Below are 26819 nucleotides of genomic sequence, written 5' to 3'. Positions count from 1 at the left end.
TGATAGGGTGTGTGTATTATTGGTGTGAGGGGGGGGAGGGAGGTGTGTATTTTTGGTGTGAGGGGGGGGAGGGAGGTGTGTATTGGTGTGAGGGGGGGAAGAGAGGTGTGTATTGGTGTGAGGGGGGGAAGAGAGGTGTGTATTGGTGTGAGGGGGGGAGGGGGAAGAAACGTCCCCACTCCCCCGGTATCGGGGGTATCGGCGGCTGGAAGTCCGGATGGGCCCCCTAACAACCCCCCTAACTGCCCGTTACAGAGATTTGTGTATGTATGTATGTATGTATGTATGTATGTATGTATGTATGTATGTATGCATGTATGTATATATGTATGTATGTATGCTTCTGCATATGTGTTTTTCAGGTACACTCGGCTGGCTTTTGTGGTGGGGCTTATGTACGTCATCGTAACTGCCGTGATCAATGCCGTACTTGTGCCCGTGGTCAACGCTAACGTGATGCCCACTTGGGAGCAACGGGCGGCGGTTATACTGCAACGAGATGTGGGTATGGTTGACGTACAATTGACGTACATACACATATAAACGTATAGGTGCACAGGAGCTGTGCCGTATAGGGGAGGGAGGATTTTAAAAGGACTCTGCTGCATGTCAAATGCCACACGTCATCTGCCCTGCACTCGCACCCTTCCCCTTCCCCCGCACATCTGCACGTGCACGAGATGCGAGACAGAACGGGACTACTTCCTACAGCTTCAAGCGACCTTCCTCAATGAGCGCCAACACTTCGGCGCAAAACCTGAAAGGCGACCGAAAGGGGAGGGACGGGGAGGGAGGGGAACGGAGGGGGAGGGAGGGAAAGGGCGGAGAGGAGGAACACGAAACATGTTTAGCAACTGAGGGACTGCGGGTAAGAAGGGTGTGATAATGTCGAAATTTAACTGGCAGAAAGACGAGGGACTACATCTTGCAAGGCAGCAGCAGCAGCAGTAGCGGTAGCAGCAGCATGTCATTCGCATCCACGGTGAAGCGACGTCAGCTCCCAGCATGGCATGTTGTAGCCCACGGGCGGCCCCAACCCTTGGCAACGAAAAAGGCCAAAGGCCGGGCCACCGAGAGGCTCATGAGGGGCCGCCGACACGTGACGACAGACCTTTCCTCCCCCTACTCCGAGTGGGGGTTCGCCGGGTGGGCGGACATCACCCCTACTCGGAATGGGGGTTACTTCCTTCCCTGGACCCCCCCCAATCCCCCCCCACTCAAGGTACTGTACGCATGTTCCGTACATATATTTCTATGTATTCTAAGGGGTGCCTCGCGTATTTCGTCCCTTCCATTTATAGGGTTTTAGGTTGTTGGCTTAGGGCTTACATGCGGCAGAGCGTATAACGATGGAAGAGCCACTAAGGGTCTGTTGTATCGCAGTGGCGATCCCTTTATCAGCTTCTGTTCTCCCGGTGACCCCCCTCCACCCCCACGCACACGCACCTGTGTACGGGAAAACCCACCACGTTGTAGAAACAACCTCGAAGTCCCACAACGAACGAGCCGGCTAGACCCTGAATGCCGTACGCCCCGGCCTTGCCAAAGGGCTCGCCTGTGGGTGGCGGTTACCCCCCATGGGTGGTTGGTGGTTTAATTCGTTTGCCGGCGGTTGGTTGGGTAGGCGCGCATCGTGTCAATGGTGGTGGTGGGTGGGTGGCAGTCCATCGAAGTTCGGGGCTATGCGGATGGGGTGGGGGCTGGTAGAGAGAGATGTTGTTGGGGAGAGATGGTGGTGGGGAGAGATGGTGGTAGAGAGAGATGTTGGTGGGGAGAGATGTTGTTGGGGAGAGATGGTGGTGGGGAGAGATGGTGGTAGAGAGAGATGTTGGTGGGGAGAGATGTTGGTGGGGAGAGATGTTGGTGGGGAGAGAGAGAGAGAGAGAGAGAGCCCATCCCGCCACGACACTCCAGGATGATGGAGTGGGACGCACCGGAGATAGACCGACACGGCCCCGCCCGAACATACATACACACACGCGTGTGCATATGTATGTATGTATTTATATATGTGTGTGTTGGCCGTTTAAGAGTGGCGGCGGCAGCTCCCCTCCTTCCAACTCTCCTCCCGCCCACCCCCCCCAGGCCCCCCTGCTACCTGACGCCACATACGCCTGAATGGTTTCGGAGGAAAGCTGCGCGAAGGTCACATCCGTGGTCACGAAGAAGCTTCGAATGAAGGGGGGCTGGCCAGTGGCGGGATCTGCAGGGTGTGTGTATGTATGTATGTATGTGTACGTATGTGTATGTACGGCACCGGAATATGGGCGGCGAGGGAGGAAACTATGTTGCGGATCCGGTGATGATGCCGTGGGTGGGGTGGGTAAGGGGGTGGGCAGTGGCTGGGCTGTGGCTGGGCTGTGGGGGCAGGCTGCCGGGTGCCGGCAGGCGGAGTAGAAGCAGGTGGAGGAGGAGGGCCGGATAGCGGAGCTATTCTACCATCTGCGCTGTACGAATGTTTGGACGAAAGATACGGTCGTAAAGGGTTTACAAGAAACACCGGTTTCCCTCGCGCCGTGTACGACATAAATCCCGACACGCCAGCTGCATCTGAAACGTCTGTTCGCTGATTGAGAAGACGAAGTGGAGAGCAGCAAATACACATGAGAGCCGCAAAACCCAAAACTCGTTAGCACCCACCCGTCCACTACCCGTCCACCTGCCAACGAACACACCAGCACCCTGTACTGCACTACGGGGTGCCGTACACATGTCGTACCTGGCTCTCCCGGCAGGACGAGCGAAACCCCCGTGTGTACTTGGTGGTCTCTCCCGCTCAGACTGGTGACACAGGGAGGGCGCGGGACAAGACACTTAGGGCACGACAAGTTTTAGGGTTATTGTAGGGCAAAAACCCCTAAAACTTAGGGGTTTAGGGTTTTGCCCTAAAACTTAGGGTTTTAGGGTTAAAGCCTGACTTCTGCTCCCGGAGTGTCCGAGTTCAAATCCGCCTGCCGACTCCTCGGGTGTTTGAGGAGTGTTGAAATGGACGGTGTAGGACGTGATAATATCAACTTGCGAGCTGACCGGGAACTAATTTGAGGCGCCGTTGATCCGCTAGATTTGGTTGGATGCTGGTGGTGAGTTGCTGAACCCAACGAATACATTCTGAAGTCGGATGGGTTGAACGGATTAGGGTGCCCTCTAGCAGGGGAGAGCAGGGACTGCCCCGGGAAAGGGGGCCGCTGGTGAAGCTATACCACCCTGTAACAACATACATACAGGTCGAGGCCAAGGCCGCGACAAGGAGGGATTTCTGTCGTACGACATCGCAAGAAGACCAGAAGGTGAAGCGTCCCAACGGCCTGCCCCCCAATGACCAATTAACACGCGCCGCTAGACAACTAGGGTTTTGGGTACGACGTGGCCCCCAGGTTACCCCTCCTAACCCCCCCGTAATAACACCCCCCCCCAGGCACTAAGGGCCCCCCCGGGGGATCCCCACACCCCTCCAAAACACACACAGGCCAGCATCACACGCACCACAACCCGAAACCATGGTAAGACCCACCTGGATATCAGTCGGACCGCATGCTCCTCATCGTCCGGCTTCTCCAAAATTTCCCCGTCGGCCTCCACGACCTGCACCGAACACGGGGGCCGGGGAGGGGTGAGTCGGGGAAAAGTGAGGGGGAAGGGGGTCCTCCCCTTTAGGGAGTTTGGGGGGCGGAGAGGGGAATTATTGTTGTTAATCGAGCCTTTGCTGCCCTAACTGAGTCTTGTGGAGGTGTTCGAGCGGGACTTGAGTGCCCGTCGTATCTTCACTGCGGCGCCTTCCCCGGACAGAAGCGCTGCTGAACGGCTGCGTCGTGGGTTGGCAGTCGGAGTCGGGGTGGGGAGCACACAAGACTAGCTGCGGCTTGTGCTGCTGCGGGTGCCCCCGACCCTTCCGCGGTGTTTGGGTTTCGGCCCCCGGCTTTAACAGCCCACAGTGTAATCTAAGTCATACATACATACATACACACACACCGTATCCGCGGATATGATGAGATCCACAAGTGGCGGGTTCTGCATCTGTTTCCCCTCCCCCGGCTGCTGCTGCTGCTGCTGGTGTTGCTGGCGCTGCTGCTCCACCATGGCCGCCACGTCCAGGGCCTTATGCCGGGCGGTCTCCAAAGCGTACTCGGCTCCGGAGGGAAAGCGGTCCTTTGGAAGCTTCTCATCGAACCGAGAAGCGATGACCTGGGGCAAGTCACAGTTGGTGCCGCAAGTTGTGCGACAGCAGGGGCAGGGTGGGCGCGGAGCATTACGAGATTACCAGAACCATGTGCACAAACCAAACTGGTCATTTGCTGTGAACATCAAAGTTTCAGACTCAGGCAGTGCAAAGTGTGATGGCGGTAGTACAAGGTCCGGGCTATGGGCGAGAAAGGTGCCACCCTGGGGCTTCTCCAAAGGAAGTTGATGGAGCGGTAGCATCGTACACCAGGTGAGGCTCTTGCGAATCTTATGGGCATGGGCATCAGGTAATGTCTGCGGGAGTTGCCCCGACAGCCGGACTAGGAGACGGGTCGTACCTCGAATTTCACACCCATGTTTGTCAGCAAATCTTTCCTTTGAGGGCTTCCAGAAGCAAGCACAATGCGCTTAGCGTTCAACGCGGTTTTGTGTTGGAGCAACATGGTGATGCCGCCGATGTATCCTTAATCTTGCCGTGTCGTCGTTAAAAACGTATGCTAGTAGTTTGGGTTGAATTCGTAAAGGCAGATTATGATACGCTGTCTAGTTGTCTGGCGGGGTTCGTTGTTCACCCCGGAATTCCGCGGGCCAGTTAAATTTCCATTACGCGACGATAAAGCAACTACATAATAACATTTAGAAATTCTCTTCCTGTTACGTGGCTCTTCCCGTTATGAGGTTCTTCCGGTTACGTGGCAATCAATATGTTTTACTGCTTGCCGTAGCGTGCAAAGGCCGGATGCCCGAGACACATTTACTTAATCCCCTGAAGTGGCCTCCTAGAGGAGGACTCTCCCACGTTACATGGTGAGAAGTAAATGTGCACACACGCCCAGGGCGGCGGAAATGCGCCCAGCATCACCCCAAGAAGAGAGCCCGTGCACCATCATCTCGCATCTCGATACACCGGGTTCAAGCCACTTGCCAGCCAATTGGAGCCGCCACCGGGCTCCGCCACAAAGACACGCCTCCTCCTCCTCCCCTTTCTCCCCGTTTGAACAACACACCATGCACCTAACTCCGCCTCAAGCACAAGACTAAACAAGGTGGGACGAATGCCAAAGCGAAACACCGCCCTGCGAGGACGCCCCAAACGTGGCTGTTTGGTCGCACGGCAGCGCCGGGAAGAAATGGTCCCCTACACTGCCGGTCAGTTGGCTTGCTGGGGCTCCAGAGAGCTCACGCGGCGGGCAGCCTGCAAATTGGGAGTTTGCTGCTGCTGCAGTTCAAAGTTTGTTCCCGCCACAACAGATGCATAGCACTTTGCAAGTGCTCCTCCAACTGAAATGCCCCAATAGTTTCCTGCCACCAATGGGTAACCATATTCAAAACTGGGCCACGTCTGTATAGCCCTGGGGCCCGCGTCACCCGGTAAGCCCATGAACTCCTGCAGTGCCGTCAGCTGATCTAAATCTGGAACACCACTAATGTACCCGGGCAGGTCAGCAGGCGAGGACCGGTGCTTTGCATGCTGTGCACTAGATAAACGGGCATTTAGATCACCGGCAAGCATCACATCCTCCCTCAGCTGCCGGAGCTCGGAAATATCTTGTTGGACTTTCACGAAAGCAGCTTCTGCTGCTGCTGCACGCTGTGGATTACTTGCACCTCCGGCTGGGCACACTCGGGAAGTTTCAGGTGCAAGGTAACAGGCCCCCACCAGGAGGCTGTTTCCTGACAGGAGGTTGACACGTATCCACAGGACCTCACAGCCTGCAAGACTGTAGTTTTTCCGGACAATGGTAACCCCATGGGAGGCGGTATCACGCACGTAAAGAGCAACCCCGCCATAGTCAGCACGTGCGGCGTCTCCTGACCTCTGCACCCGTATCAGACGTGTCACTGTCTGGCACTGCATCCGTTAGGTGTGCTTCGGTAGCAATGATCATGGCTAGTCACAAAAGACTTAATTCCGGCACTGTCAAGCTTAAAAACGCCTGTCTCCAGCAACCCATGGACATTCCACAACAAAACGGCTCGCGTTATCCTAGTCATCCACTTCAGCAGGCAGGCCTGCGTACCGGTTAGCACTAGTGAACTCGCCTGGACCTCTACTGGAAACTCTCCTGGACCCTTCGCGCTCTCCGCATCTCCGCCCCAGAACTTGCAAAGTACGACATGGCAGGACAAGCCACCGCTGCCAGTGGATCCCCCAAAGGAAGCTCCGCCCAACAAGACGCACACGCTCCCACCATCACACCCGCCGCCTCCACCCACCGCCCCTCCCTCCCACTACCCATCAGTGTGTTGCGCGTCACCCCAACCATCCCGGCCGACAAGCTCCCCAGCAGCGCATTGGCGGTGAGAGTGCTCAGCTCAGGTTGTAGGGCAAGGCGAATTTCCTCACGAAGCACCTTATGGAAAATAGAGTTTTTCACATCCATCAACTGATTCCAAACCAGATAAATAAGTGAGGCCCAGTGAACGTGTAACGGCCGCTGTTGTTATCCGGGATCTTGCCTAACTCAGCGAGCAACTTCAGGCACGCACGCTGCAGCTCAACCATGCGATTCTCTAGTGCCCTTTCAAAATAGCAGTACCGACCATGAGGGTCGTGAACGTGCTCAACCACCCGCAGGATATGATGGATCACAAACCTGCAAATTCGTAAGAAAGTATGGCATTTCTTGGCGCATCAAAGCCTTAAGGGCAATCCTAGGCCTCAAGTAGGCATTTCCGCCAGGCTTGCATTGTAACGACAGCAAGGCAAGCTCGCATGCAATAAGTTGTTGCTCCAAGAGAGGTTGTCATTTCTGAAACAGAATTTCGTGCTAAGGAGACCTGAGCCTAAGTGAAAGGCCTCAGGAACCATAGGAAAAGAGTCATTTCCTATGCTTTTGTCAAAAGCTGTTCACGGATGACCGGCCCTATTTGCCTTTTATTGCAACTTACTAGCAGGAGGCGATTTCCTTGATGGTGTAGTATTTTGGAAATCTGTTCGCATGGTTTTGGAAGGTTTTAATATAATAATGTGAAATTGCAGTGCATTCGGGCCTGTAGGCGGGCCGTATTCTTGCAGTTCTATGACGCCGCCTGTGGTCAAAAAATAGGGCCGGTCATCCGTGAACAGCGCCTGACACAGGCACGGGCAGGCGGGCGCGTGCTGCACAACAGAAACAAGTTCAAGAAGATAACTCAGCCGCGTTATTATAATATGGCCGCATAATATGGCCCAGAGGACACGGGCTGTGGTGAAGCAACCGAATCGTCCAAAGGCCTTACGCCCACTAAACCCGGCGTAAAAAGCGTACGGAGGCTCACTTGAATTTCAATGTTGCGGTCCTATAAATAGTGTACTCGCTGCATTATAATGACACAGAAGCCTGTTTGAATGCTAGCAGATTTTTACACCCCTCGACTTTCAAAGCCCCTGTAAAGTCACTTTTCTGCATCTTTCCTCTTTTTCGCTTTCCATCAAGGCGCCTTGAGATGATGGCAATGCGCGTGCGGCTGTCGATGGTTCAGCCACGATGCGGTTTAGCCAGAATGCGGATCACAGCCCGCGCACCTACTCAGCGATGTGGCGTAGTCTGTAAATCGCAGCATGGACGTGATGTGCAGCTGGAGCTGCTGCGTCAAGATATGCAGCAGGGGTTCCAAAACCTATCGTCTCTATTCGATCAGCACGGGGAGAAACTGCAGCAGCTGCTGCAGCAGTTGCAGGAGGTGCAGCAGCAGGCGCAGCAGCTGCTGCAGCAGGAGCAGCAGCTGCTGCAGCAGGCGCAGCAGCTGGCGCAGGAGGCGCAGCAGCTGGCGCAGGAGGCGCAGCAGCTGGCGCAGGAGGCGCAGCAGCTGGCACAGCAGCACAACACAGTGACAGAAGAATTGCAGAGAACAACATCCGACGCGCTGTCAACCGTGAAGCTTCTCTTTATCCTGGTGGCATTTAATGGAGTTTCGGTAGCCACAATACTGGTACTCTTTTTTTCCTTGTATCATCAAAAGTAAACTTGGTGGACCCATGTGATGAGGCAATCAGCGCTGGCAGACACATCGGCCGAGATGCTCTAATCGTCGACAGACTGCCAGCTGACTGGACACACAATGAGGTGCTTCAGCAACTGCAGTGGAGGGTAGAGCAACTGATGAGCATCAGGGTCATGTTCAAGGACTGCACAGTTGAGGCGCACCCCTGTGTTGCCGCATGCAACAGTAAGCAAACGATGCAACGGGTTTGCATCACTAAAACCCCAGCGGTCTACCAGGCACTTTATGGGATACGGAAGCAGCTGGGCCTGGATGCAGAGGGCGAGGGAAGGGGGGAGTCACTCCCGGCAGTATGGTGCTTACAGCCAGTGGTGAGTCATACAAGAGGGGGTACCAGGATGTTTTCTGGCACTTGGCTGATTCCAAGAGGGCCCCCTCATGGCGGGGCACACACCTAATAGTGCTCACTGAGCCAGGCAGTGTTGTATGGGAGAAGGTAGACATTAGCAGCTTGGCTGCAGAGCTGAGGCAGCTGAACACTATGACTGGGTAGGAGACACACCGGGGGGGCGATTGCATTCGGATCCTTGTTTGGAACGTGCATGATTTCTCATCGGGTAGATTTGACCAGGTTAAGGCTGTGCGAGGTCTACTGTATTCGTTCGGAGTGAGATGACTTCCCATGTGCAAGAAGTAGGTCAGACAAATGCTCCGATAGGGGTGGAGGTTGTCTGGCTTCGACTTCATAATATACTCCCTGGAGGCCACACGCTCCTCATGGGGGCAGGTTATTGCTCACCTCAGGGGTCCAGTGTGCACAACAGCACTGACGGGAGTGGTCTCACATTCAGTGATGTCTCTGACGCGGTTTTTGGCAGCATTACTGGTGAACTTGACAGGCTGCGGTGTGAGGGTGATGAGGTGCTACTTGCAGGGGATTTTAATGCCCGTACAGTGAATACTCCAGATCTGCCTGAAACATGCAGTGCAGGGGTGCATCCCCTACTAGGCATCACACGCACGAACAGAGATGCCGGCATCAATTCTTTCAGGTGGCGGTTGGCACAGATGTGCCATGACACTGGAACTGCAATTGTCAATTGGTGGGTGCCCGGTGACAGGTATGGAGCCCATACTTTTCCTAACTCTGTTGAGGGCCGTAGTTCTATCGACCTATGTATTGCAACTTATGGGCTCTTTGAGACACCCTCAAAGCTTAATTCTTACTTGTGGGGTGAGTTCAATGTGTTGAGCGATCATCATCCACTCATCCTCCACCTGCACACAGCCCCGCTGTGTTGCCTAGCCAGGGTCTGGGAGAGCGCCCCGGTTGGCATGAGTGAGGGTCTGAGGCGCACACGGAGGAACAGACGGATGTAGAGCCGCGCGCCCGCCCCTGCACTGTGCTTCGGCCCCCAGTCAGGGGCCCTGGTGCTCGTCCTTTCTTGGGACAAGTCACCCACAGTGTGACACCCCATCAGGATGTTACACTATGGGCGGCTCATCCAGAGAAATTTTAAATTGTTGACAGTTGTTAGGGTTTGGGGAAGCTAACAGGCCTTGAAAGCGGTTAGGATCAGCATGTTCTTGCTGAAAGTGAAGTTCTATGATCTTACTGGCTGTTGCCATTGGTCATGTTACGCTGTCTAGTTGTCTAGCGGGGTTAGTTCCGGAATTCTCCGAGATTTATTATATTTTATTATATGATGATATAGCACCTGTATTATAACATTCAGAAATTCTATTATTGGTGAGGCACTTCCTGGTTATGCTTGCCGTAGCATGCAAGGCCGTGGAGCAGTACACAGTTACTGGATCCCTGAAAGAGACCTCCTAGAAGAGGCCTCTCCCGCGTTACATGGTGAGGAACAAAGGCACGCGCCACACACGGGGCGGTGGAAATGTGCCAGCATCACCCCAAAAAGAGAGACCCTGCACTCTCATCTTGCTTTGATACCCCCGGTTCAAGCCACACGCCAGCCAATTTAAGCCGCCATTGGTCTCCATCACAAAAACACGCCTCCTCCTCATCTTTCTTTCCGTTTATATAAGGTGGGATGAATGCCGATGCCCCTAACGTTGCGTCCTAGCAGGGAGGTGTTTCACATCAGCAACCATCATCATCATTGTTATGCTCCAATCTTTGGGTCGATGACCACCAGATGCCGTGAATCACCACCGCAGCAACAGCTGTCGCCTGCTCAGTCTCCCTGATGACATAACAGTTAAGAGCACACCATGTATGTAGTCTCTCATGTGCACTCTGAAAGTTAATCAACCAACTAATACACACACACAACACCACCAGCATTTTTTTCTTTGAAAACACACACCACCATCAGTTCCACTGGCATGTCACACAGTGGGGTCGGGCCCTCTGCAAAAGCAAAGCAGACTGCAAAAGCAAGAGCCAGAAACAAAGTATTTCACCGCACTCCTCGGAACCTTGTCTACTTCGTGAAAACTTGGGGTTCGGTTTGGTATCCCAATAGACCTCCATCTCACTACAATTTTAACGCATTACCTGCTAATATAATGTGCACCTAACAATTCTACTTGTGCGGAACTAAAACAAAACTCAGTTGTGTGGGGATCAGCAGCAGCAGCGGTGGCAGCAGCAGCAGCCGTGCTGGATTCTGAGCAGCATCATCAGCATCATCAGCATCATCAGCATCATCAGCATCATCAGCATCATCAGCATCATCAGCATCATCAGCATCATCAGCATCATCAGCATCATCAGCATCATCAGCATCATCCCACCCCTAGGGGACCAGTACTTCCATTGCTTCCTAAGCTGGCCATGGCCGCACCCTGATTAGCCTCCTCCTCGCCATCCAGCCCTCTCCTCTATAATTAACCGCACCGCACCGCAGGCATCAACGACAACCGTGTGGTGCTCCTACTGCCTTCAGCGCTCTTTCTATGCACCACCGCACACACAAACACACACAGGCACACAGATAGAGGTGTTGTGCATCCTGTGTATGTATGTCAGCCAATCTGAGGGTGCTCCAGAAACTTTAAACTACCTCACACCACAACACAGCAGTATCATGCAGCCGTGCATGGCGTGCATGCCAGCCAGCCAGCCAGCCAGCCGTGCAAGAGAGTGCCCCGCTCCAAGACACACCACAAAAATGGAAAGATAAAAGATGAAGGGAACTGCGGCAGCTGCGGGTGGTCGCCATCAGCCCAACTTGTAACAGAATCGACTCGCAAGGTCCGTAAATCCGTTTGTAAAAAGCCCTTGCGGGGTTTGTGGATTGCAGAGGCTCCTTAGGCTCCCGCTCCTGTTGCTCATTGTGCAGGGTTGACACACACACACACACACACACCACGGCACCCGCAGCCCCAGAAGTAAGCACACCACCAGTATTGTGGATCCGGATATTCCTCACTTAGTTTCAGACCGGGAAAAGTTGAGAGAGCACGGGGCTGAAGAGTCAAGAGTCAGAGTCAGGGGCCCGGGAACCAGCATGTCACCTGCTCACATGCCGCCAACAGCCAGGCAACGGCTTTTCCCCCTCCCCTTTTCCTAGCAGGCCCTCTCCCCCCTTTACAGCCCGCGCGAGAGCACAGCAGCTTCTTTATAATGGAGAGAAGCAGCCCGCGAGGCAAAGATAGTGACAAGAGAAGATATCTCAAACCCCCCCAAAACCAAAACCCGGAGCAAGAGCCCTGAAACAAAAATCCTTGAGACCCTTAAGACTCCACTACTCAACACCGTCTTGGGTAATGGAAGTCTGGTAATGGAAGGAAATGCGCTTGTCGAGGCACCGACCGATATCGTCGCAGTGACCCCTCACTAGGGCGGGAAACCGTCGGTGCGTGATGACTTTGACTTCAGCAATCACAGCAGCCCAGCCACGTGGCGAAGAAACTGCGGCACGGAAGAAAGATCTGACGCAGCAACCATGGCAAGCAAGCGAAGAAGCACTCTTGCCCTCAAGACCTTGGGAACTAATCTACAGAATCTGCCTAAAGGGGTCACCTCACCAGACGTTCTCCCCGCCCCCCCGGGTAGGCATTGCGGTGTGGACTTGAAAAACGGAGGGCGATGGTTGTATGGATGGAGCCCCCAAAAACAGGCAAATGATGAACACGCAGGGCCCACAACGGCCCTCGAAAAGATTTTAACTGCGATCCGAATCGTAGAACCACCGCAGTGCTGTACGACAACGGCCAACCGACAACGGCATCTGTGAAGGTGGGGAGGTGAGCAGTTCACAATGGTCCGCGGCAAGGTCTCATCATCTCGCAACACAGGTCTAAACCCGCCTCGACCAGCGCCTGCAAGTTACTGGTTCGTCGCTAACCACCCGCACGCCAACTGGCGAAAACATCCGTCACGCTTGTAAGATCCCGCGAACCCATTTCAAAGGCACAATAACCTTGTATGAAGTAAACCCCGGACACGTAACTCTCCACCGCCCCAGAAGATGCAAGAAGCGGAGCACATAGGAATTCACAATTTTTTGTAGTGACAGACACCCAAGAGAATGTCCACTTCCTCTGCCTGCTTCGTCTGTCGCTACACGTCTCGCAGCACATCGCGACTCAATAAACATATTAGGGCGGGAAAGGGGGGAAGCCGCGGGGGGAAGGGGGGAAGGGTGGGGGAAGCGACTGAAGAAGCTAAACCGTCGTGTGTCCATCCCAAGCGCACTGTACGACGCCTTGCACACGTACGGTGTACGGCTCCTCTTGAGTGTAGTACAAACGACACACCCCCGCGCACCCAGACCAGCGTCACAGCGGTATCTCTCTCTCTGATGTCGGCGGCTGTAGCGGCAAACACCTGCAACAACAAACTCACACATACACCACACACAGTACGACATTCTCACAACACGGCCAAGCAGTTTTCCTTAGGACGCTAAGGGCCCTCTACGGGCCCCGGCCAAAGCATAATCCTATAAAGGATTGCGGCAAAGGCATGTTATGTACAACACGATGACAAACATGGGTCAAAGAGTACGACGACAACAACAAGCTGGGGCCGCCGCACTCCACCGCGTCCGCACACTCCGAGTCCCCGGCACTGGCGGTTTGGTCAGTGCAGTGCCGGGAAGAAATGGTCCCCTACACTGCCAGTCAGTTGGCTTGCGGGAGGCGAGGGCTCCAGAGAGCTCACGCGGCGGGCAGCCTGGAGTTTGCTGTTGTTGCTGCTCCTGCAGTTCAAAGTTTGTTCCCGAGGGCCGCCGGCCGCCGTTGCCATCTGGGTCACCGCTGGTCGGGTCGTTTTGCGCACCCGGATGGGGGCCGCACGCGTCATGATGGGCTGTTGCTGCCAAGCAGCCACCTGCTGGGTCGACCAGAACAGTAGGCCGGTCCACCATCTCCAGAGCTTGAACTGCTTCCTCGAAACAAACCGGCGCTGCGGTGAGAATTCCTCCTCGCCGCCAAAAACAGGCGTGTCCAGCAGTAGGAACGGGGTCGGCATGTGCGGCCATGCGGAGTGCTCAGATTACAATCATATTCGCGCGGAAGAAGGATTCGATCATTAACAGAACAATATGTGGGCGCTCAGTTACCACTTTGGGCACTAGTTTCTCTCTTCTCCTGCTCTTATTTTCTCTCTTTTTTGGCTTTTAGGCGTTCAGGTCTTGCCCTTGGGCCTTCGATGGGCAGTTCTACAGGTTACGTTCTATAGGTTACGCACCCAACAATGTAACACACACGCACATTGTGTTGGTGCGAACAAAATCACATTATCGGTGCGACTTTGAAGAAGTTGCTATTCTTCATGTGCGTTCCACAATTTGTAACAAATTTGCATAGGTTTCAGGGTTTTACTTCAACCTGGAGCTTTGACAAATAGCAACCAGGTTGGAGCTTCGCAGGAGTCATCAGATGGGAAGCCGAACACCCCCAGCTAACTTTCAATCCTGTTTGTCACATGAAAAGCTACTCAATGTAGGGGGGCCCCGATAACTTGTACCCGGCCTCAAGTAGGCATTTCCGCCAGGCTTGCGTTGTAACGACAGCAAGCTTAAGGCAAGCTCGCATGCAAGATTTACCGTAAATTCGCACGGAGGCTCACTTGAATTTCGATGTGGCGGGCAGCATGTCTTATAAATAGTGTACTCGCTGTATTATAATGACACAGAAGCCTGTTTGAATACTAGCAAATTAATACTGCACTTTTCTGCCTCTTTTCTACCTCTTTCCTCTTTTTGATGGCAATGCGCGTGCGGCTGCCGATGGTTGCCCGCGCACCTACGAGTCTGTAAGTCACAGTACGGAAGCGATGCGCAGCTGGAGATGCTGCGCTGCACATGCGTCAAGATATGCAGCAGGGATTCCAGAATGTATCCTCGCAATTTGTGCAGTATGAGGAGAAACTGCAGCAGGTGCAGGAGGTGCAGCAAGATGCAGCAGCAGCTGCAGCAGCTGGGGCAGGCGCAGCAGGCACAGCAGCAGCAGCAGCAGCAGCAGCAGCAGCAGGCGCTGCAGAACATCGCAGAATCGCAGAGAACAACATCGGGTGCGCTGTCGACTTAAGCTTACAAGATTCTCCTCTTAGTCCTGGCGGCGTTTAATGGAGCTTTGGTAGCCTCACTGGTAGCCATTTTATTGTTGTATATAGTAAACTCTTGGAAAGGTTGAGCTGGGATTTAGTGCAGATGATCAGGGTGTGCTTATGATAGTGTCGTGCCCTTCGTTTGGAAGTTCGTGGCAGTGAGCTGTTATTAAACGAAGGGCACGACACTATCATAAGCACACCCTGATCATCTGCACTAAATCCCAGCTCAACCTTTCCAAGAGTTTACTATATACAACAATAAAATGGCTACCGGTGAGGCTACCAAAGCTCCATTAAACGCCGCCAGGACTAAGATCTTGTAAGTCGACAGCGCACCCGATGTTGTTCTCTGCAATTCTGCGATGTTTATCAGCGCCTGCTGCTGCTGCTGCTGCTGTGCCTGCTGCGCCTGCCCCAGCTGCTGCAGCTGCTGCTGCATCTTGCTGCACCTCCTGCACCTCCTGCACCTGCTGCAGTTTCTCCTCATACTGCACAAATTGCGAGGATACATTCTGGAATCCCTGCTGCATATCTTGACGCATGCGCAGCGCAGCATCTCCAGCTGCGCATCGCTTCCATACTGTGACTTACAGACTCCGCCACATCGCGGAGTACCGCACGTAGGTGCGCGGGCAACCATCGGCAGCCGCACGCGCATTGCCATCAAAAAGAGGAAAGAGGTAGAAAAGAGGCAGAAAAGTGCAGTATTAATTTGTTAGTATTCAAACAGGCTTCTGTGTCATTATAATACAGCGAGTACACTATTTATAAGACATGCTGCCCGCCACATCGAAATTCAAGTGAGCCTCCGTGCGAATTTACGGTAAATCTTGCATGCGAGCTTGCCTTAAGCTTGCTGTCGTTACAACGCAAGCCTGGCGGAAATGCCTACTTGAGGCCGGGTACAAGTTATCGGGCCCCCCTACATTGAGTAGCTTTTCATGTGACAAACAGGATTGAAAGTTAGCTGGGGGTGTTCGGCTTCCCATCTGATGACTCCTGCGAAGCTCCAACCTGGTTGCTATTTGTCAAAAGTCCAGGTTGGAGTAAAACCCTGAAACCTATGCAAATTTGTTACAAATTGTGGAACGCACATGAAGAATAGCAACTTCTTCAAAGTCGCACCGATAATGTGATTTTGTTCGCACCAATATAATGTGCGTGTGTGTTACATTGTTGGGTGCGTAACCTATAGAACTTAACCTGTAGAACTGCCCATCGAAGGCCCAAGGGCAAGACCTGAACGCCTAAAAGCCAAAAAAGAGAGAAAATAAGAGCAGGAGAAGAGAGAAACTAGTGCCCAAAGTGGTAACTGAGCGCCCACATATTGTTCTGTTTATGATCGAATCCTTCTTCCGCGCGAATATCATTGTAAGCTGAGCACTTCGCATGGCCTCACATGCCGACCCCGTTCCTACTGTTGGACACGCCTGTTTTACGCGGCGAGGAGGAATTCGCCGCAGCGCCGGTTTGTTTCGAGGAAGCAGTTCAAGCTCTGGAGATGGTGGACCGACCTACTGTTCTGGTCGACCCAGCAGGCGGCTGCTTGGCAGCAACAGCCCATCATGACGCGTGCGGCCCCCATCCGGGTGCGCAAAACGACCCGACCAGCGGTGACCCAGATGGCCACGGCGGCCGGCGGCCCTCGGGAACAAACTTTGAACTGCAGGAGCAGCAACAACAGCAAACTCCCAATTTGCAGGCTGCCTGCCGCGTGAGCTCTCAGTCTTACACACGTCACCCGACAGTATGTTAACATGAACAGAGCTCTGATGATTACCAGGCCACAGGTGGAGAAGCCTTCCTGCAACGCGACCACAAACCGCCTTCGGCCACCATTTCAGCCCACCAGCCCGCGGTGGCGGTGCCACGACGCCACCACCTCCCAACTCCATGAGCACGACCATCACCACCACAACCACCACAACCACCACAACCACGACCACCACCACAAACACCGTCGCCGAACACGCCAATGACACGATTCAACATCTTCCAAACCCGGCACAGACATCTCCACGGAGGGGATTTCACCCCGGCGGCTCTTAACCGCGTGGATATCGACCCGAATGGATATCGACCCAAATGCAAGGAGTTGCAGGAGCTGCCAATGTCGCACCGTTGCGTCAGTCAATTGCCAACCAGCCTCAGCCTCAGCCTCAGCCTCAGCCGCGGTTCGGGGGTTCACCACTGACTCAGCACCCACCAAAGCGCGCAGCGGGACGCGGTTCAGTACCTGGACTTCAGTACCCGGAAGACGAGCGGCCGCGCTTCACGCTCGTGCTCGCAATGTAAGGCGGGTCACGCTTCGCTGCTGCATTGCGCTTTGCCGCGGCGGAGGCAGCAGCACCCCCTCCCGCCGCCGAAGCGACAGCGGCTGCTCTGCCGGCGGGCGCGATCGCCACGGCCGGGTTGAGCTGATTGGTCCGTCTGAAGCGCGTGCCGCAGGCGTTACAGAGCATGGGCTTCGCGGGGGGCCCCCGGCGCCATTGTGGCGACTCTAAAACACGGGAGGGAGGGAGGGAAGGAGCGGGAGAGAGAGGGGACCCAAGGGTCACGGAAAGCAGATACAGGTTTTATTACAAAATCTACACGACAGTTCATTTAGTGCAGCCTACCGAAATCCACAACCAACCCACTACCAACGCTTTCAGGGCTGCTGACCCAGATGGAGAGCGGTGCTCACCGGTGGCTCCGCAATGGTCGCAGGGGCCGCCGGTCTTGTGGTGGAACGCCCTGACGACGACGACGGCGGCGGCGGCGGCAGGGGGCTGGGGCAGCGGGGACCGCGCCATCCTGCAGTGCAGCACCACCAGAGGAGCCGACTGCATCCGCCGCCGCGGCGCCCGTCAGAGCTCCGATCGGACACCCCCCCGCTGCCGTGTTCACCGGTTCAGTAGCAGCGGCAGCAGCAGCAGTAGCAGCAGCAGACTCATCCAGATGCGGCGCCTGGGGCTGCCAGAAGCTGGGGCCGCCGCTCTCCGCCGCGTCCGCACACTCCGACTCTGCGGCACTGGCTGTTTGGTCGTACGGCAGCGCCGGGAAGAAATGGTCCCCTGCACTGCCGGTCAGTTGGCTTGCTGGAGGCGAGGGCGCTAGCATCATCCTCCAGATGATCAGGGTTTGCTTATAATTGTCGTGTCCGAGTTTGGAAGTCTGTGGCACCCTACCAATTCATAGGGGGTATAACAGCGCTGTTTACTTCTTAGGTGGGGCTGTCAGATGAGCTCATTATCAGGTGAAACGGATAATAGTTGCCAGCAACGTCGGTTAGAGGCCGTCTTGTCCTGATTGGCCCTGGGGCTGACAAATATCTGGAGCCCAAGCTGTTAACATTCGTTAGCTTTTAGGATTTGTTAGCATATGTAAGGACCTGTAAACGCGTGCTGCTGATCACAATAGAATATTGTTGACAGGATGTTGCGAGGGGGAAGGTGCGGAGTCAGGCTCTGTGTGAGTTCATGTGTATGTCCTCTCCGTCCGGGAATTGGGGCCCGTCGAAGAGAGGGGAATGGGTTCTGTGCTGTCTGGCATCAGAGTAGAGAAGGCGTAGGTGGCCGCATGAGAGTGGAGAGGAGGTGGGAAAGCGGTGGAGGAGAGTCGTTTGTAGAGGTGGAGAGCAGGTGATGCTGGTCCCTGAGCCGGCCAGGGTCAGGTCAGGGTCAGGAGGGTCACACAAACCTGGGCATGCGTCAGGAGTGATGTATAATTGGATATGGTTCAGCATCATCAGCTCATTGCAATTGCAATGAGCATAAACCGTTACGCTGTCTCGCTTTCCTATGCGCCTTTTGGTATTCGCCACATGCTTGATCCATTCAATATTATGACGGCTCACTCGGGTCTCTTTCAATCCCACCACTTCACTTGTGGAGGACCTTGAATAATAACAGACAGGTGCGTTACAGCGATATAGTTATGCATGACTTGAAATAAAGTGTGCGAGGCAGTACCACCATAGTCAGGTCCACCAAGTTGCGATTATTCATTCACATTCATTCATCGCCGCCTCCACCACTGCTATGCTGCCCCCTGCAAACCCCACATCGTTCAGGTCAGATCATCATGTCACATCACGTCACATCACATCTAGTAATGAATACAACTTTGCCGTGTCCATCCCCCCCCTCCTCCTCCTCCTCCTCACTGCTCCTCCCCCCCCCTCCTCCTGCGCACTTCGTCGCCTCACCATCTCCGAACTAGTCCCCAGTTCGATACCTTCTACTTGGCACGTGCACGCTGTTTGAGCTTCACGACCTCGTCCACATACTGCACCCCATTGCCCGTGTACGGGTTGGGTTTGCGGATGGACCGGATCTCGGCCGCCACACGCTGGAGCTCGTCCATTTCCAGGCCGTACAAGTACACCAGGGTGGGCTTGAGACAGAAGGCACGGATGTGGGGTGGTAGCGGGTACACGACTGTACGACTGTAGCCCACCTGGCAGCGACAACAACAACAACAATGAGGGGGAGGAGGAGAAGAAGGAGAAGAACAAAATGTAACAATGAATGAGGTTATGAGGGTTGTCATGGGGGTGCAACGGCTCTCACACGGGGCGGGGGACCCATTCGGAAGTTTGGCGCTGTCAATGCTCGGTCCAGATGAACCAGTTGGTCAATGATCGATGACATATGACAATGTGTGTGTACAGCCCACCTTTGAATGTGCACAGTACACAGTACACAGTATACGACGTGTTCATGCAGGGCCGCTCGGATCTGCCCGTGGCGGCTCACCAACCACTCCACTTACATTCGCCCGATTGCGGAACCCGCACCACCCACACATCCCACTCCCACTCACACACATTCCACCACCCACACATCACCTTACTATCCGTCCGAGCAACCAAGGGCGACCAAAAGGACTTTTCCCCCCCACACACACACATCGCCCCACAACCCGCCAACACCCTCCAGACAGCAGCCGAGCTCTCCCCCCCGGTGTCACCTCTGTCTCCCCCCACCACATGCCCACAACTCTCAACAAAACGCTCAGGCAGATACCCGTACCGTGCCGTACCTTGAGTCGGATGGCTGATGCGGGTTTGCTGTACGGAAAGTTGATAACGTTCTTCTCCTCCCCCGCGGCTTCGAAGTAGTAGGGCTTGGGGCGGGGGCCCCCCGGCGCCCGGGACCTCCTGAGCAGCTGCGCATAGCTGAGCTGGGGGACACGACTCGCCACCTGGGGGGGGGCCGGGGGGGAGGAGACGAACCACGTGAACGAGTGAAGCTGCTGCCAGGGCAAGAGTGTACCAGAAGTAGTAGGGGGGAGGGGGGAAAGACGAACCACACACGATTGAAGCTGCTGCCAGAGCAAGAGAGGGGGGAGGGGGGCCGTGGAGGCCCCGAGGGAGCCCAGAGGGATTCAATCGTAGACCAAACACACAGCTGATGAGGATTGCCCCTTCCTTCCTGAAGGGGAAAGTCACCCCCATCCCCACCTACACAACTAGCATTGAGCGCATGTATGTATGTATGTATGTGCCACGCCATGCAATAATCACATTGCCGACATTGGACTTTCCTCCTCCTCTTTATTACAACAATTCTTTTGCAGCAGCAAACAGTAGCAGCAACACACAACGCTGCGGACGCGACCATTACGGAAAGTACACAAGGGTAACGCACACAAGGTGGTGGAAAGATGTGGTCGGTGAACTTCAAACATTGCGTCATTGCTATTATATACTGCGCGTTGTTCCTAACCGTAGAAGGAAAATCCTTCTCTCATATCATATTCTAATTAGAAGTAAATTTTAGAATATGAGAATGAGAATCACTTTGCTATCTTTTCACCCAGCGCGAAGAATTAACTGAAAATTTGTGGGCATGGCGGCTCATGGTTATCCAGGCGTTTCCAATTTTTATTTTTATGCCGAAAGTGGATGCGGCCGGGGTCGTAACCCAGAAGGGTGTACCTCTTGGCCTGGATATATACCCCCCTTAGAATGCAAAGCCAACCTTGCCAAGTGTTGTTGTTATTTCCAGCCAGTTGCCAGACGGATACAGACACCAGGTGAAAAGCTATATGTTGCACTTGAAGAAAAAAAAGAGCAAGATTCCGCAGGAACTGGGCGATGGCAACAGAAGAGGGGTAGAAGCTGCGAGAACGTCTGAACCCTCGGTGCGAGGGCGCTTGTTGACAGAGGCCATCGAGGGGAATGGAAGGGGGGGCGGTGGAGGGGCCGGGAGGAGCGGAGGACGGGCCGGCGGACGGATCGTTGGAGGGAGCAGTAGCGGGGGGAGCGGCAGCGGCGGCGGAGGGGGTGGTGGAAGGCCCAGGCTGCGGGCTGCTGGGCGAGGGAGGCATTCTGGAGCCTCCTGCAGCCGCCTCCATCAGCTTCTTATCGCATGCTCTGACGTGCTGAGAGCAAACTTGACGTGACGGATCCTTAGCGCTCAGGATCTTGTTGTTGCAGCGGACGCATTGGAGCCACACAGCGCCAGCTGTCAGCAGGACGTTGAAACGAACCCACCACGACGCGCGCTGCTTTGCCTCTTAACTTCTTTGAGAACATTAGCGTAGTGTAGGCAGGGGCGTCTAAATTCTTGTCACCATACTTGTATTAACTTCAATGTTGTTGTCGGGCTGATGGTCAGGTTGCTTTGTGTCAGGCTTGTCCGCTTGATGAAATGCCATAGCTGACACAGAGTAACATCTATAGGTAAGGTACTAATATGCAAAAGTGTTATATAATGCACAAGCCTCTATTTCTGGCGATTCTAATGCAGGATCCAGGCTGTCGTACAGCTTTCTCATTCTAATCCCAGAAGCAGGCCCTTCTCATTTATAGGGTGATTTCTCATTAGAATTATTCTATACGTTAGAATTCCATTTCTAATGGTCGGCACAACCCTATTATAATATACTGCGGGGCTTTACACGGCAGTCGGCAGCAGCTGTTACTTTTTACTTTGTTTCCTACATTATGTTATTTGGCTTCCCCACCCCACCCCCCCCACCCCCCGCCGGCCGCCTCACACACCGCATCCCCCTTCTCCCTCCCCCCTCCCGTACGGCTCGCGACGTGATACCTTCCCACCCCCACCCCCACGCGAATCCCTCCTCGCTCCCCTCCCTCTTCCCACCCCCACCCCGAAGCCCCCCGAAGCCCCCCTCCTGAGGCCACTGAAATATCCCCCGATCGGAAGCCGCTTCCGCGGGAAGCCCTCTTAACCTGCCGCTGCACCCGCTGATAAGGCCCCCACTTTCCATTCCCTCTTAGGAAAAACCCCCTTCCCCCCCTCCCCTCCCCGGCCGTCCTCACCTCCCCCCTGTCATCCTCCACCGGCTCCATCCGATACCCCACTCCCTTCACCGTAAGGCCCACCAGGTACCCGCTCATGACTCCGCGGATGGCGCTGTTGATGGACTCAACCGCTTCGTCGAACCGGGACTTGTTGGGGCCCACCAACACCAACACGCTGCGACCAGTACCAGCAACACCGGTAGCGCCACCACCAGCAGCAGCAGCAGCAGCGGGGGGTTTGGAGGGGGGCTGCGAGGGCTGTTTGGCTGCTGCTCCGCTGCTGCTGGTGGTGGTGGTGGTGGGCGGTGCGAGTTGGATGAGGCGGAAGGCCAACAGCCCCGTTGCGTCCAGCTCCTGAAGGACGTTTCGTTAGCGGTGGGGGGCGGGGTTTAATAGTGGGCGGGGGACTGTGGGGGACTGTGGGGTGGCTGCAGTAGAGAGGGGGACTCTCTCTCTCTCTCTCTCTATCTCCCCCTGTCAGCCCGGGAGACTGGACTCCCGACTCCAGACATGAGCCACCGTTCCGACGTGGACGTCATCATCGTCCAGTCAATGGCGCGGCCCCTCCTTGCAGGGAGGGGTAAGGTGACCCCAGTGGTGACGTCCTTCTCCCGTACTGCCCCGTACTGTACTGAGTACCCCCCCGACCCAGTTGAGAAGAAAGCCAGCCACTGCAGTCGGGGCCCCTTAAACCGCCACAAACACCAATACACGCTGCTATCTAGGTACGTGCACATGCACAGACACACATGCACACATGCCGCCATCTGGCGACCGAGGAGGTACGTATACTCGTGAGGTGGGCATCACAGCACCTAAAAGAGCTACAAGCAAGGCCCTGCATAGCACACAAGCCATCTATCATCCTCACACCGCCCAACTGGAGTAAATACACAATGTGTGTGCATGTGTATGTATGTATGTGTGTAAAAAGTACTGTGCGGCCCAACCCGCGACTCACTCTCCCATATTCCCGTGGTGGCTTCCACCTCCACCACCTGCCAACCACCGCCCTAGTCCTAGTCCTCGCCGCAACGCAACGCAGCGCAGCAGCCGGCAGGGGTAAACCACCCACCCACCTGCCACTAGCCACCCGCCCGCCCCCTTACCAGCCCCGGAATAATCGATTTCGGTTGTGGCAATCACCGTGGGCGGTGACAACCACTATAGACAGACAGAGAGATAGACAAACAAACAAGGTGACGGACCTGCATATTGAGGCGAATGGTCCCCGCCTTGCCGCTCAGCACCAAGGTGCGGGAGCCACCACCGCCAGAGCCGGCCGGGCTTTCCTCGAGCTGTACGGCGACCTCTGGCGGGAAGCGTACGACATTGCGGTGCCAGCGGACTTCCCCCTGCGGCGGCACCTTGACGGGTTCGAGCTCGGGCCAGGGCTGTGGGGCGGGGCGGCCGCAGCGGACCGAGTAGGCGACCTTGGGGGGGGCAACGCGGTTGGGAATCCGGTAGGCGCGAAGTTGCTGCAGCTGCAGCGGTGTTGCTGTCGCTGTCATTAGTGGTTCTGGAGCTGATGCCGGAGTAAGCTGGCGCTGCTGGAGCTGGATTCGGGAATGGCAGGGGTAGCGCCGGTGATGGTGGTGATGCGGCGTGAGCGGTGCGACGTACGATGTGGAAGTTGTGGGCGACGCGCTATCGAAATCAGAGCCCGCAGTACAGCGAGCATTTGCTGGCCAGACTCGTTGGAGCTGTTCCAGCCCTGCGTAAAGACGCCACTTGGCAAGCGTCACGATGGGCGTGCGATGAAGGATTGCCGGGTCACTTTAAAACTGCTGGACATGTTGCAAGTCTACCTGGGAAACATCCTGCACCTTGTTGGAGGAGTGCTTGCAGCGCGCCTGGATGCACAGCACCAGGCACGCCGCTCACGCGAGCCAACAACGCAATCATGATTCTGCTCCTGTTAGTTAAGGTGCATATTATCAGCAGCGAGCAATCTAAAATGTGCAGGCTTCTTTTTAAATTTGTCAACCGGCTAGCTGGACTCGAAACTTTACGATACACAGCATCATCCTATTAAGACATCAAGGATGGTATATTTTCAGATATGACGATGCAAATCCCTGGGACTCACTGCAATGATGGGATGCAGGACTGGGGACCTTGCGAGCTTGCTTGCGAAACCAGTACGGACATGCGAACGCCTTCTCTCCCTCAAGCTCTCTGACTTACATTACTCACCATAACGGTTTCGTCGATCAAATTAGGCTTGTACAACTACCTATTGCGGGTCGGTTCGTTGACCACGACAGCTGCGCATCGTGGCGTGGAATGCTGCTTTAGTACAGCATGCTTCCGTTCCCAATTCAGAACCACAATCGCATCATGTTGTTACTGATTGATGTACAACCTTAACGCATACAGCTCAGCGACCCTTGCCGTCCAAAGCCCATGGACCGGCAACCGCCTCCCGGCTCCGTGTTCAGACTGGCGCCTGGAGAGCGGCAAATCCTCTCATCTAACCCTCGCCTCTGCATTCTGCGTGGTCATCAATCTCTATCGTGGCGCGCGTCCGTGCCTTACCATCGTATCACATCTGTGGCGTGGGCATTGGGCCCAACGACCCCATGCTACTCACTGACCCGTGAGTACGACACACAGTTAAACAGCTGTTTCCGCTACCCCCATGCATTTCCTTGAAATATTTGATCCCAAATCGGTATCCAACTTTACCTCAATCTCCCAAGTAGCCATCCAGCCGCAGCATCGGCCGTCGAGCCCGGCCAGCACTCAGCACTTGGCAGGTAGTCCCCGCCGCACAGCTCCCTCCCAGGCAGGAGAGCGGGGGATGTACCTCTCATTGCTCCCGGGGGGACCCGTAATGACCAGCTGCCTTTCCTCGACATGGCCCCCACCCCACATAAAATCCACTGGATCCTCTTCTCTCTGTCCGTCTGTCTGTCCGTCTGTCTGTCCATCTCTCTCTCTCTTTCTCACTGCCTCTCTCTTTCTCTCTCAGTCTCCCTCTCCTCCACACACATACATACATACATACACACACAGTCCTCGTGGAGGAAAAGAACTTCCTACCCCCTCGTCTTGTGTGTACATTTGCTGCTACTGCTACTGCTACTGCTGCTACTGTTGTAGTTGTTGTCCGTTGCGCTGACTGACTGTCCCCTAGCACCCACCACCCCCACCTGCAGCCCACCGGCGGCAGTGCGGCCCTTCCCTCCACTGTGCACCCCCCTCATCATCCTCATCATCATCCTCATCATCATCATCGATTTCCCCCCCCCCGCCCCTATCTCCCCCCGCCCCGTTTCCCCTCTCCCTCCCTCCCCTGGCAGCAGCTTCACTCGTTCGTGATTCGTCTTTCCCTCCCCTGCCCTCTTCCCTCCCCTTTCCCTCCTCTTCTTCTTCTTCTTCTTCTTCTTCTCGTGTGTGGTTCGTGTTTCCCCCTTCCCTCCCTCCCTCCCTCATTACAAATGGGCACTCAGGGCAGTCCCAACCGCCCCAAGTAAAGCCACCTCAAGGCCACCCCCGCCCCGTTGTGTCAGTCAGCGCCGTAGCACCCCAACTGCAGTACTAGGCAACTTTGGACGTCGGTAGTTGGTAGTTGGTAGTTGGCACCCCGGGTCGTTTCCCCTCCTCCATGACTTGACTTGATCTGACATACAGACATATCTCTCCACCCCCGCTTCCCACATGCACGCCCGTATTCACATCACCCCCGGGGCCCCCCTGACCCGCCGCGTTCACCCCTCTCCCCCCCCATACACACACACATACACACACCCACACACACACCGGGGAGCTCTCCCACAGGCGGCGGCCGCTGGGACTCCACACGTGTGCCACATGTGACTCAACCCTCCACCTCACCACCGAGGATGGCGATGATGATGACGACGACGACGACGATGGGGATGCTGATGCCGATGCGGGGCGGACCCGTGGGACGTTTCTCCGCGGGTTTGTGTGGTCGTTGTTGTTGGCGGGGGGTCCCGACGGGGGGCTGGGCGCATCGCGGTGGCGTCGTGAGGGCGGGAGGGGCTGCGGACGTTGCCGCTGGCGGAGGCGGAGGCGGAGGCGGCGACGGCAGTGCAGCGGCGGGAGGGGCCGCTGGCGATGACGGCGGCAGCGGAGCTGCAGAGCCGTCAGGTGTGTTTGTGTGTGTGTGTGTGTGCCTGTGTACGTGTATGTGTTTTTAGAAAACTGAACCGCGAGATGGTGTGTGTTTGTACGTATGTATGTACGTATATGTTTAGGAAAGGAGGGAGGGAGGGAAGGGCGACATGTACGGACTCCGTACTACGTACGGAATGTTATCAACCTCAGGTTAACACCTCTCAACCTCTCCATTGTATTACGAAAGTGTTCCCTCCCCAACCGGGGGGGGGGAGGCTGTAGCGAATACTTACACCACATCACATCACAGCGCCAATCACCAGCGGAACTCTTACAGTGTACGACATAACGGCATACGGAATGACACACGTCCACCCTCTCCCCTCGCTCATACACACACACATACATACACACATAAATACATACACACAACAAACACAGGCGGGTCAACGGAATCCAGCTCCAGCAGCGGCCACGGTGGCAGTAGCGGAGGTGGTAGTACTGATGGCGTTAGTGGCAGTAGCACCGCGCCAGCCAGCGGCGGTAGCGGCGGAGGCGGCGGCTCAGATCGGGGTGGGGCTGTAGTCGCTTCTCCTCCTCCCCGGGGGGCCGAGGGAGCCCTGCCGGGGGAAGGTGGAGATGTAGAGGAGCTGCCGGCGACTCCACCGCGGCGGCCGCCGCAGCTGTCTCCCCCGGAGGTTCCGCTGTACGGATCCTCTTCCGGCTCCGCCGCCGCCGCCGCCGAGGGACTCGCTAGACCCGCGGATGGCGGCAATCCGGTGGCCTCCGCTGGGGCCGGGGGAGGCGGTGAGGTGGAGGCAGCGGCGGTGGTGAGGAGGTGAG

General features: G+C 55.5%; 5 protein-coding genes across 5 annotated transcripts in view; 1 reads left to right on the top strand and 4 right to left on the bottom strand.

The window, feature by feature from the left end:
- Nucleotides 1-1397: 1397 nt before the first annotated feature.
- VOLCADRAFT_68844 (uncharacterized protein) lies at nucleotides 1398-4622 on the bottom strand (the record flags this gene model as incomplete). Its single annotated transcript, XM_002957942.1, has 7 exons — nucleotides 1398-1555; nucleotides 2099-2203; nucleotides 2720-2781; nucleotides 3512-3582; nucleotides 3970-4023; nucleotides 4075-4182; nucleotides 4518-4622. The coding sequence occupies 7 exons, from the start codon at nucleotides 4620-4622 to the stop codon at nucleotides 1398-1400; spliced, it is 663 nt and encodes a 220-aa protein (XP_002957988.1).
- Nucleotides 4623-7920: 3298 nt separating this feature from the next.
- VOLCADRAFT_107910 (uncharacterized protein) lies at nucleotides 7921-15165 on the bottom strand (the record flags this gene model as incomplete). Its single annotated transcript, XM_002957941.1, has 7 exons — nucleotides 7921-8240; nucleotides 8310-8414; nucleotides 8938-9006; nucleotides 12106-12308; nucleotides 13244-13338; nucleotides 14329-14453; nucleotides 15085-15165. The coding sequence occupies 7 exons, from the start codon at nucleotides 15163-15165 to the stop codon at nucleotides 8187-8189; spliced, it is 732 nt and encodes a 243-aa protein (XP_002957987.1). The 3' UTR covers nucleotides 7921-8186.
- A 1713-nt stretch (nucleotides 15166-16878) lies between these two features.
- Nucleotides 16879-17571, bottom strand: VOLCADRAFT_99167 (uncharacterized protein; the record flags this gene model as incomplete). The annotated part of the gene is made up of 3 exons (XM_002957940.1): nucleotides 16879-17135; nucleotides 17322-17431; nucleotides 17525-17571. 3 exons carry the CDS (start codon nucleotides 17569-17571, stop codon nucleotides 16879-16881), a joined length of 414 nt encoding a protein of 137 aa, XP_002957986.1.
- Nucleotides 17572-18856: 1285 nt separating this feature from the next.
- Nucleotides 18857-23795, bottom strand: VOLCADRAFT_99166 (uncharacterized protein; the record flags this gene model as incomplete). Its single annotated transcript, XM_002957939.1, has 8 exons — nucleotides 18857-19075; nucleotides 19661-19822; nucleotides 21909-22173; nucleotides 22852-22915; nucleotides 22970-23054; nucleotides 23099-23284; nucleotides 23699-23743; nucleotides 23775-23795. 8 exons carry the CDS (start codon nucleotides 23793-23795, stop codon nucleotides 18857-18859), a joined length of 1047 nt encoding a protein of 348 aa, XP_002957985.1.
- Nucleotides 23796-24472: 677 nt separating this feature from the next.
- The window catches only part of VOLCADRAFT_99165 (uncharacterized protein), a gene marked incomplete at both ends in the record, with an annotated part of 20964 nt that continues 18617 nt past the window's right edge, over nucleotides 24473-26819 (top strand). Inside the window, 5 exons of the mRNA XM_002957966.1 lie at nucleotides 24473-24489; nucleotides 25052-25064; nucleotides 25738-25885; nucleotides 25926-26009; nucleotides 26595-26814. Of these exons, the coding sequence (XP_002958012.1) occupies nucleotides 24473-24489; nucleotides 25052-25064; nucleotides 25738-25885; nucleotides 25926-26009; nucleotides 26595-26814 (482 nt within the window). The remainder of the gene's footprint in view (nucleotides 24490-25051; nucleotides 25065-25737; nucleotides 25886-25925; nucleotides 26010-26594; nucleotides 26815-26819) is intronic.

This window comes from Volvox carteri (genome assembly GCF_000143455.1).
Source record: "Volvox carteri f. nagariensis unplaced genomic scaffold VOLCAscaffold_83, whole genome shotgun sequence".
Taxonomy (NCBI): domain Eukaryota; kingdom Viridiplantae; phylum Chlorophyta; class Chlorophyceae; order Chlamydomonadales; family Volvocaceae; genus Volvox; species Volvox carteri.
This window is presented reverse-complemented; position numbering and strand designations above follow the sequence as displayed.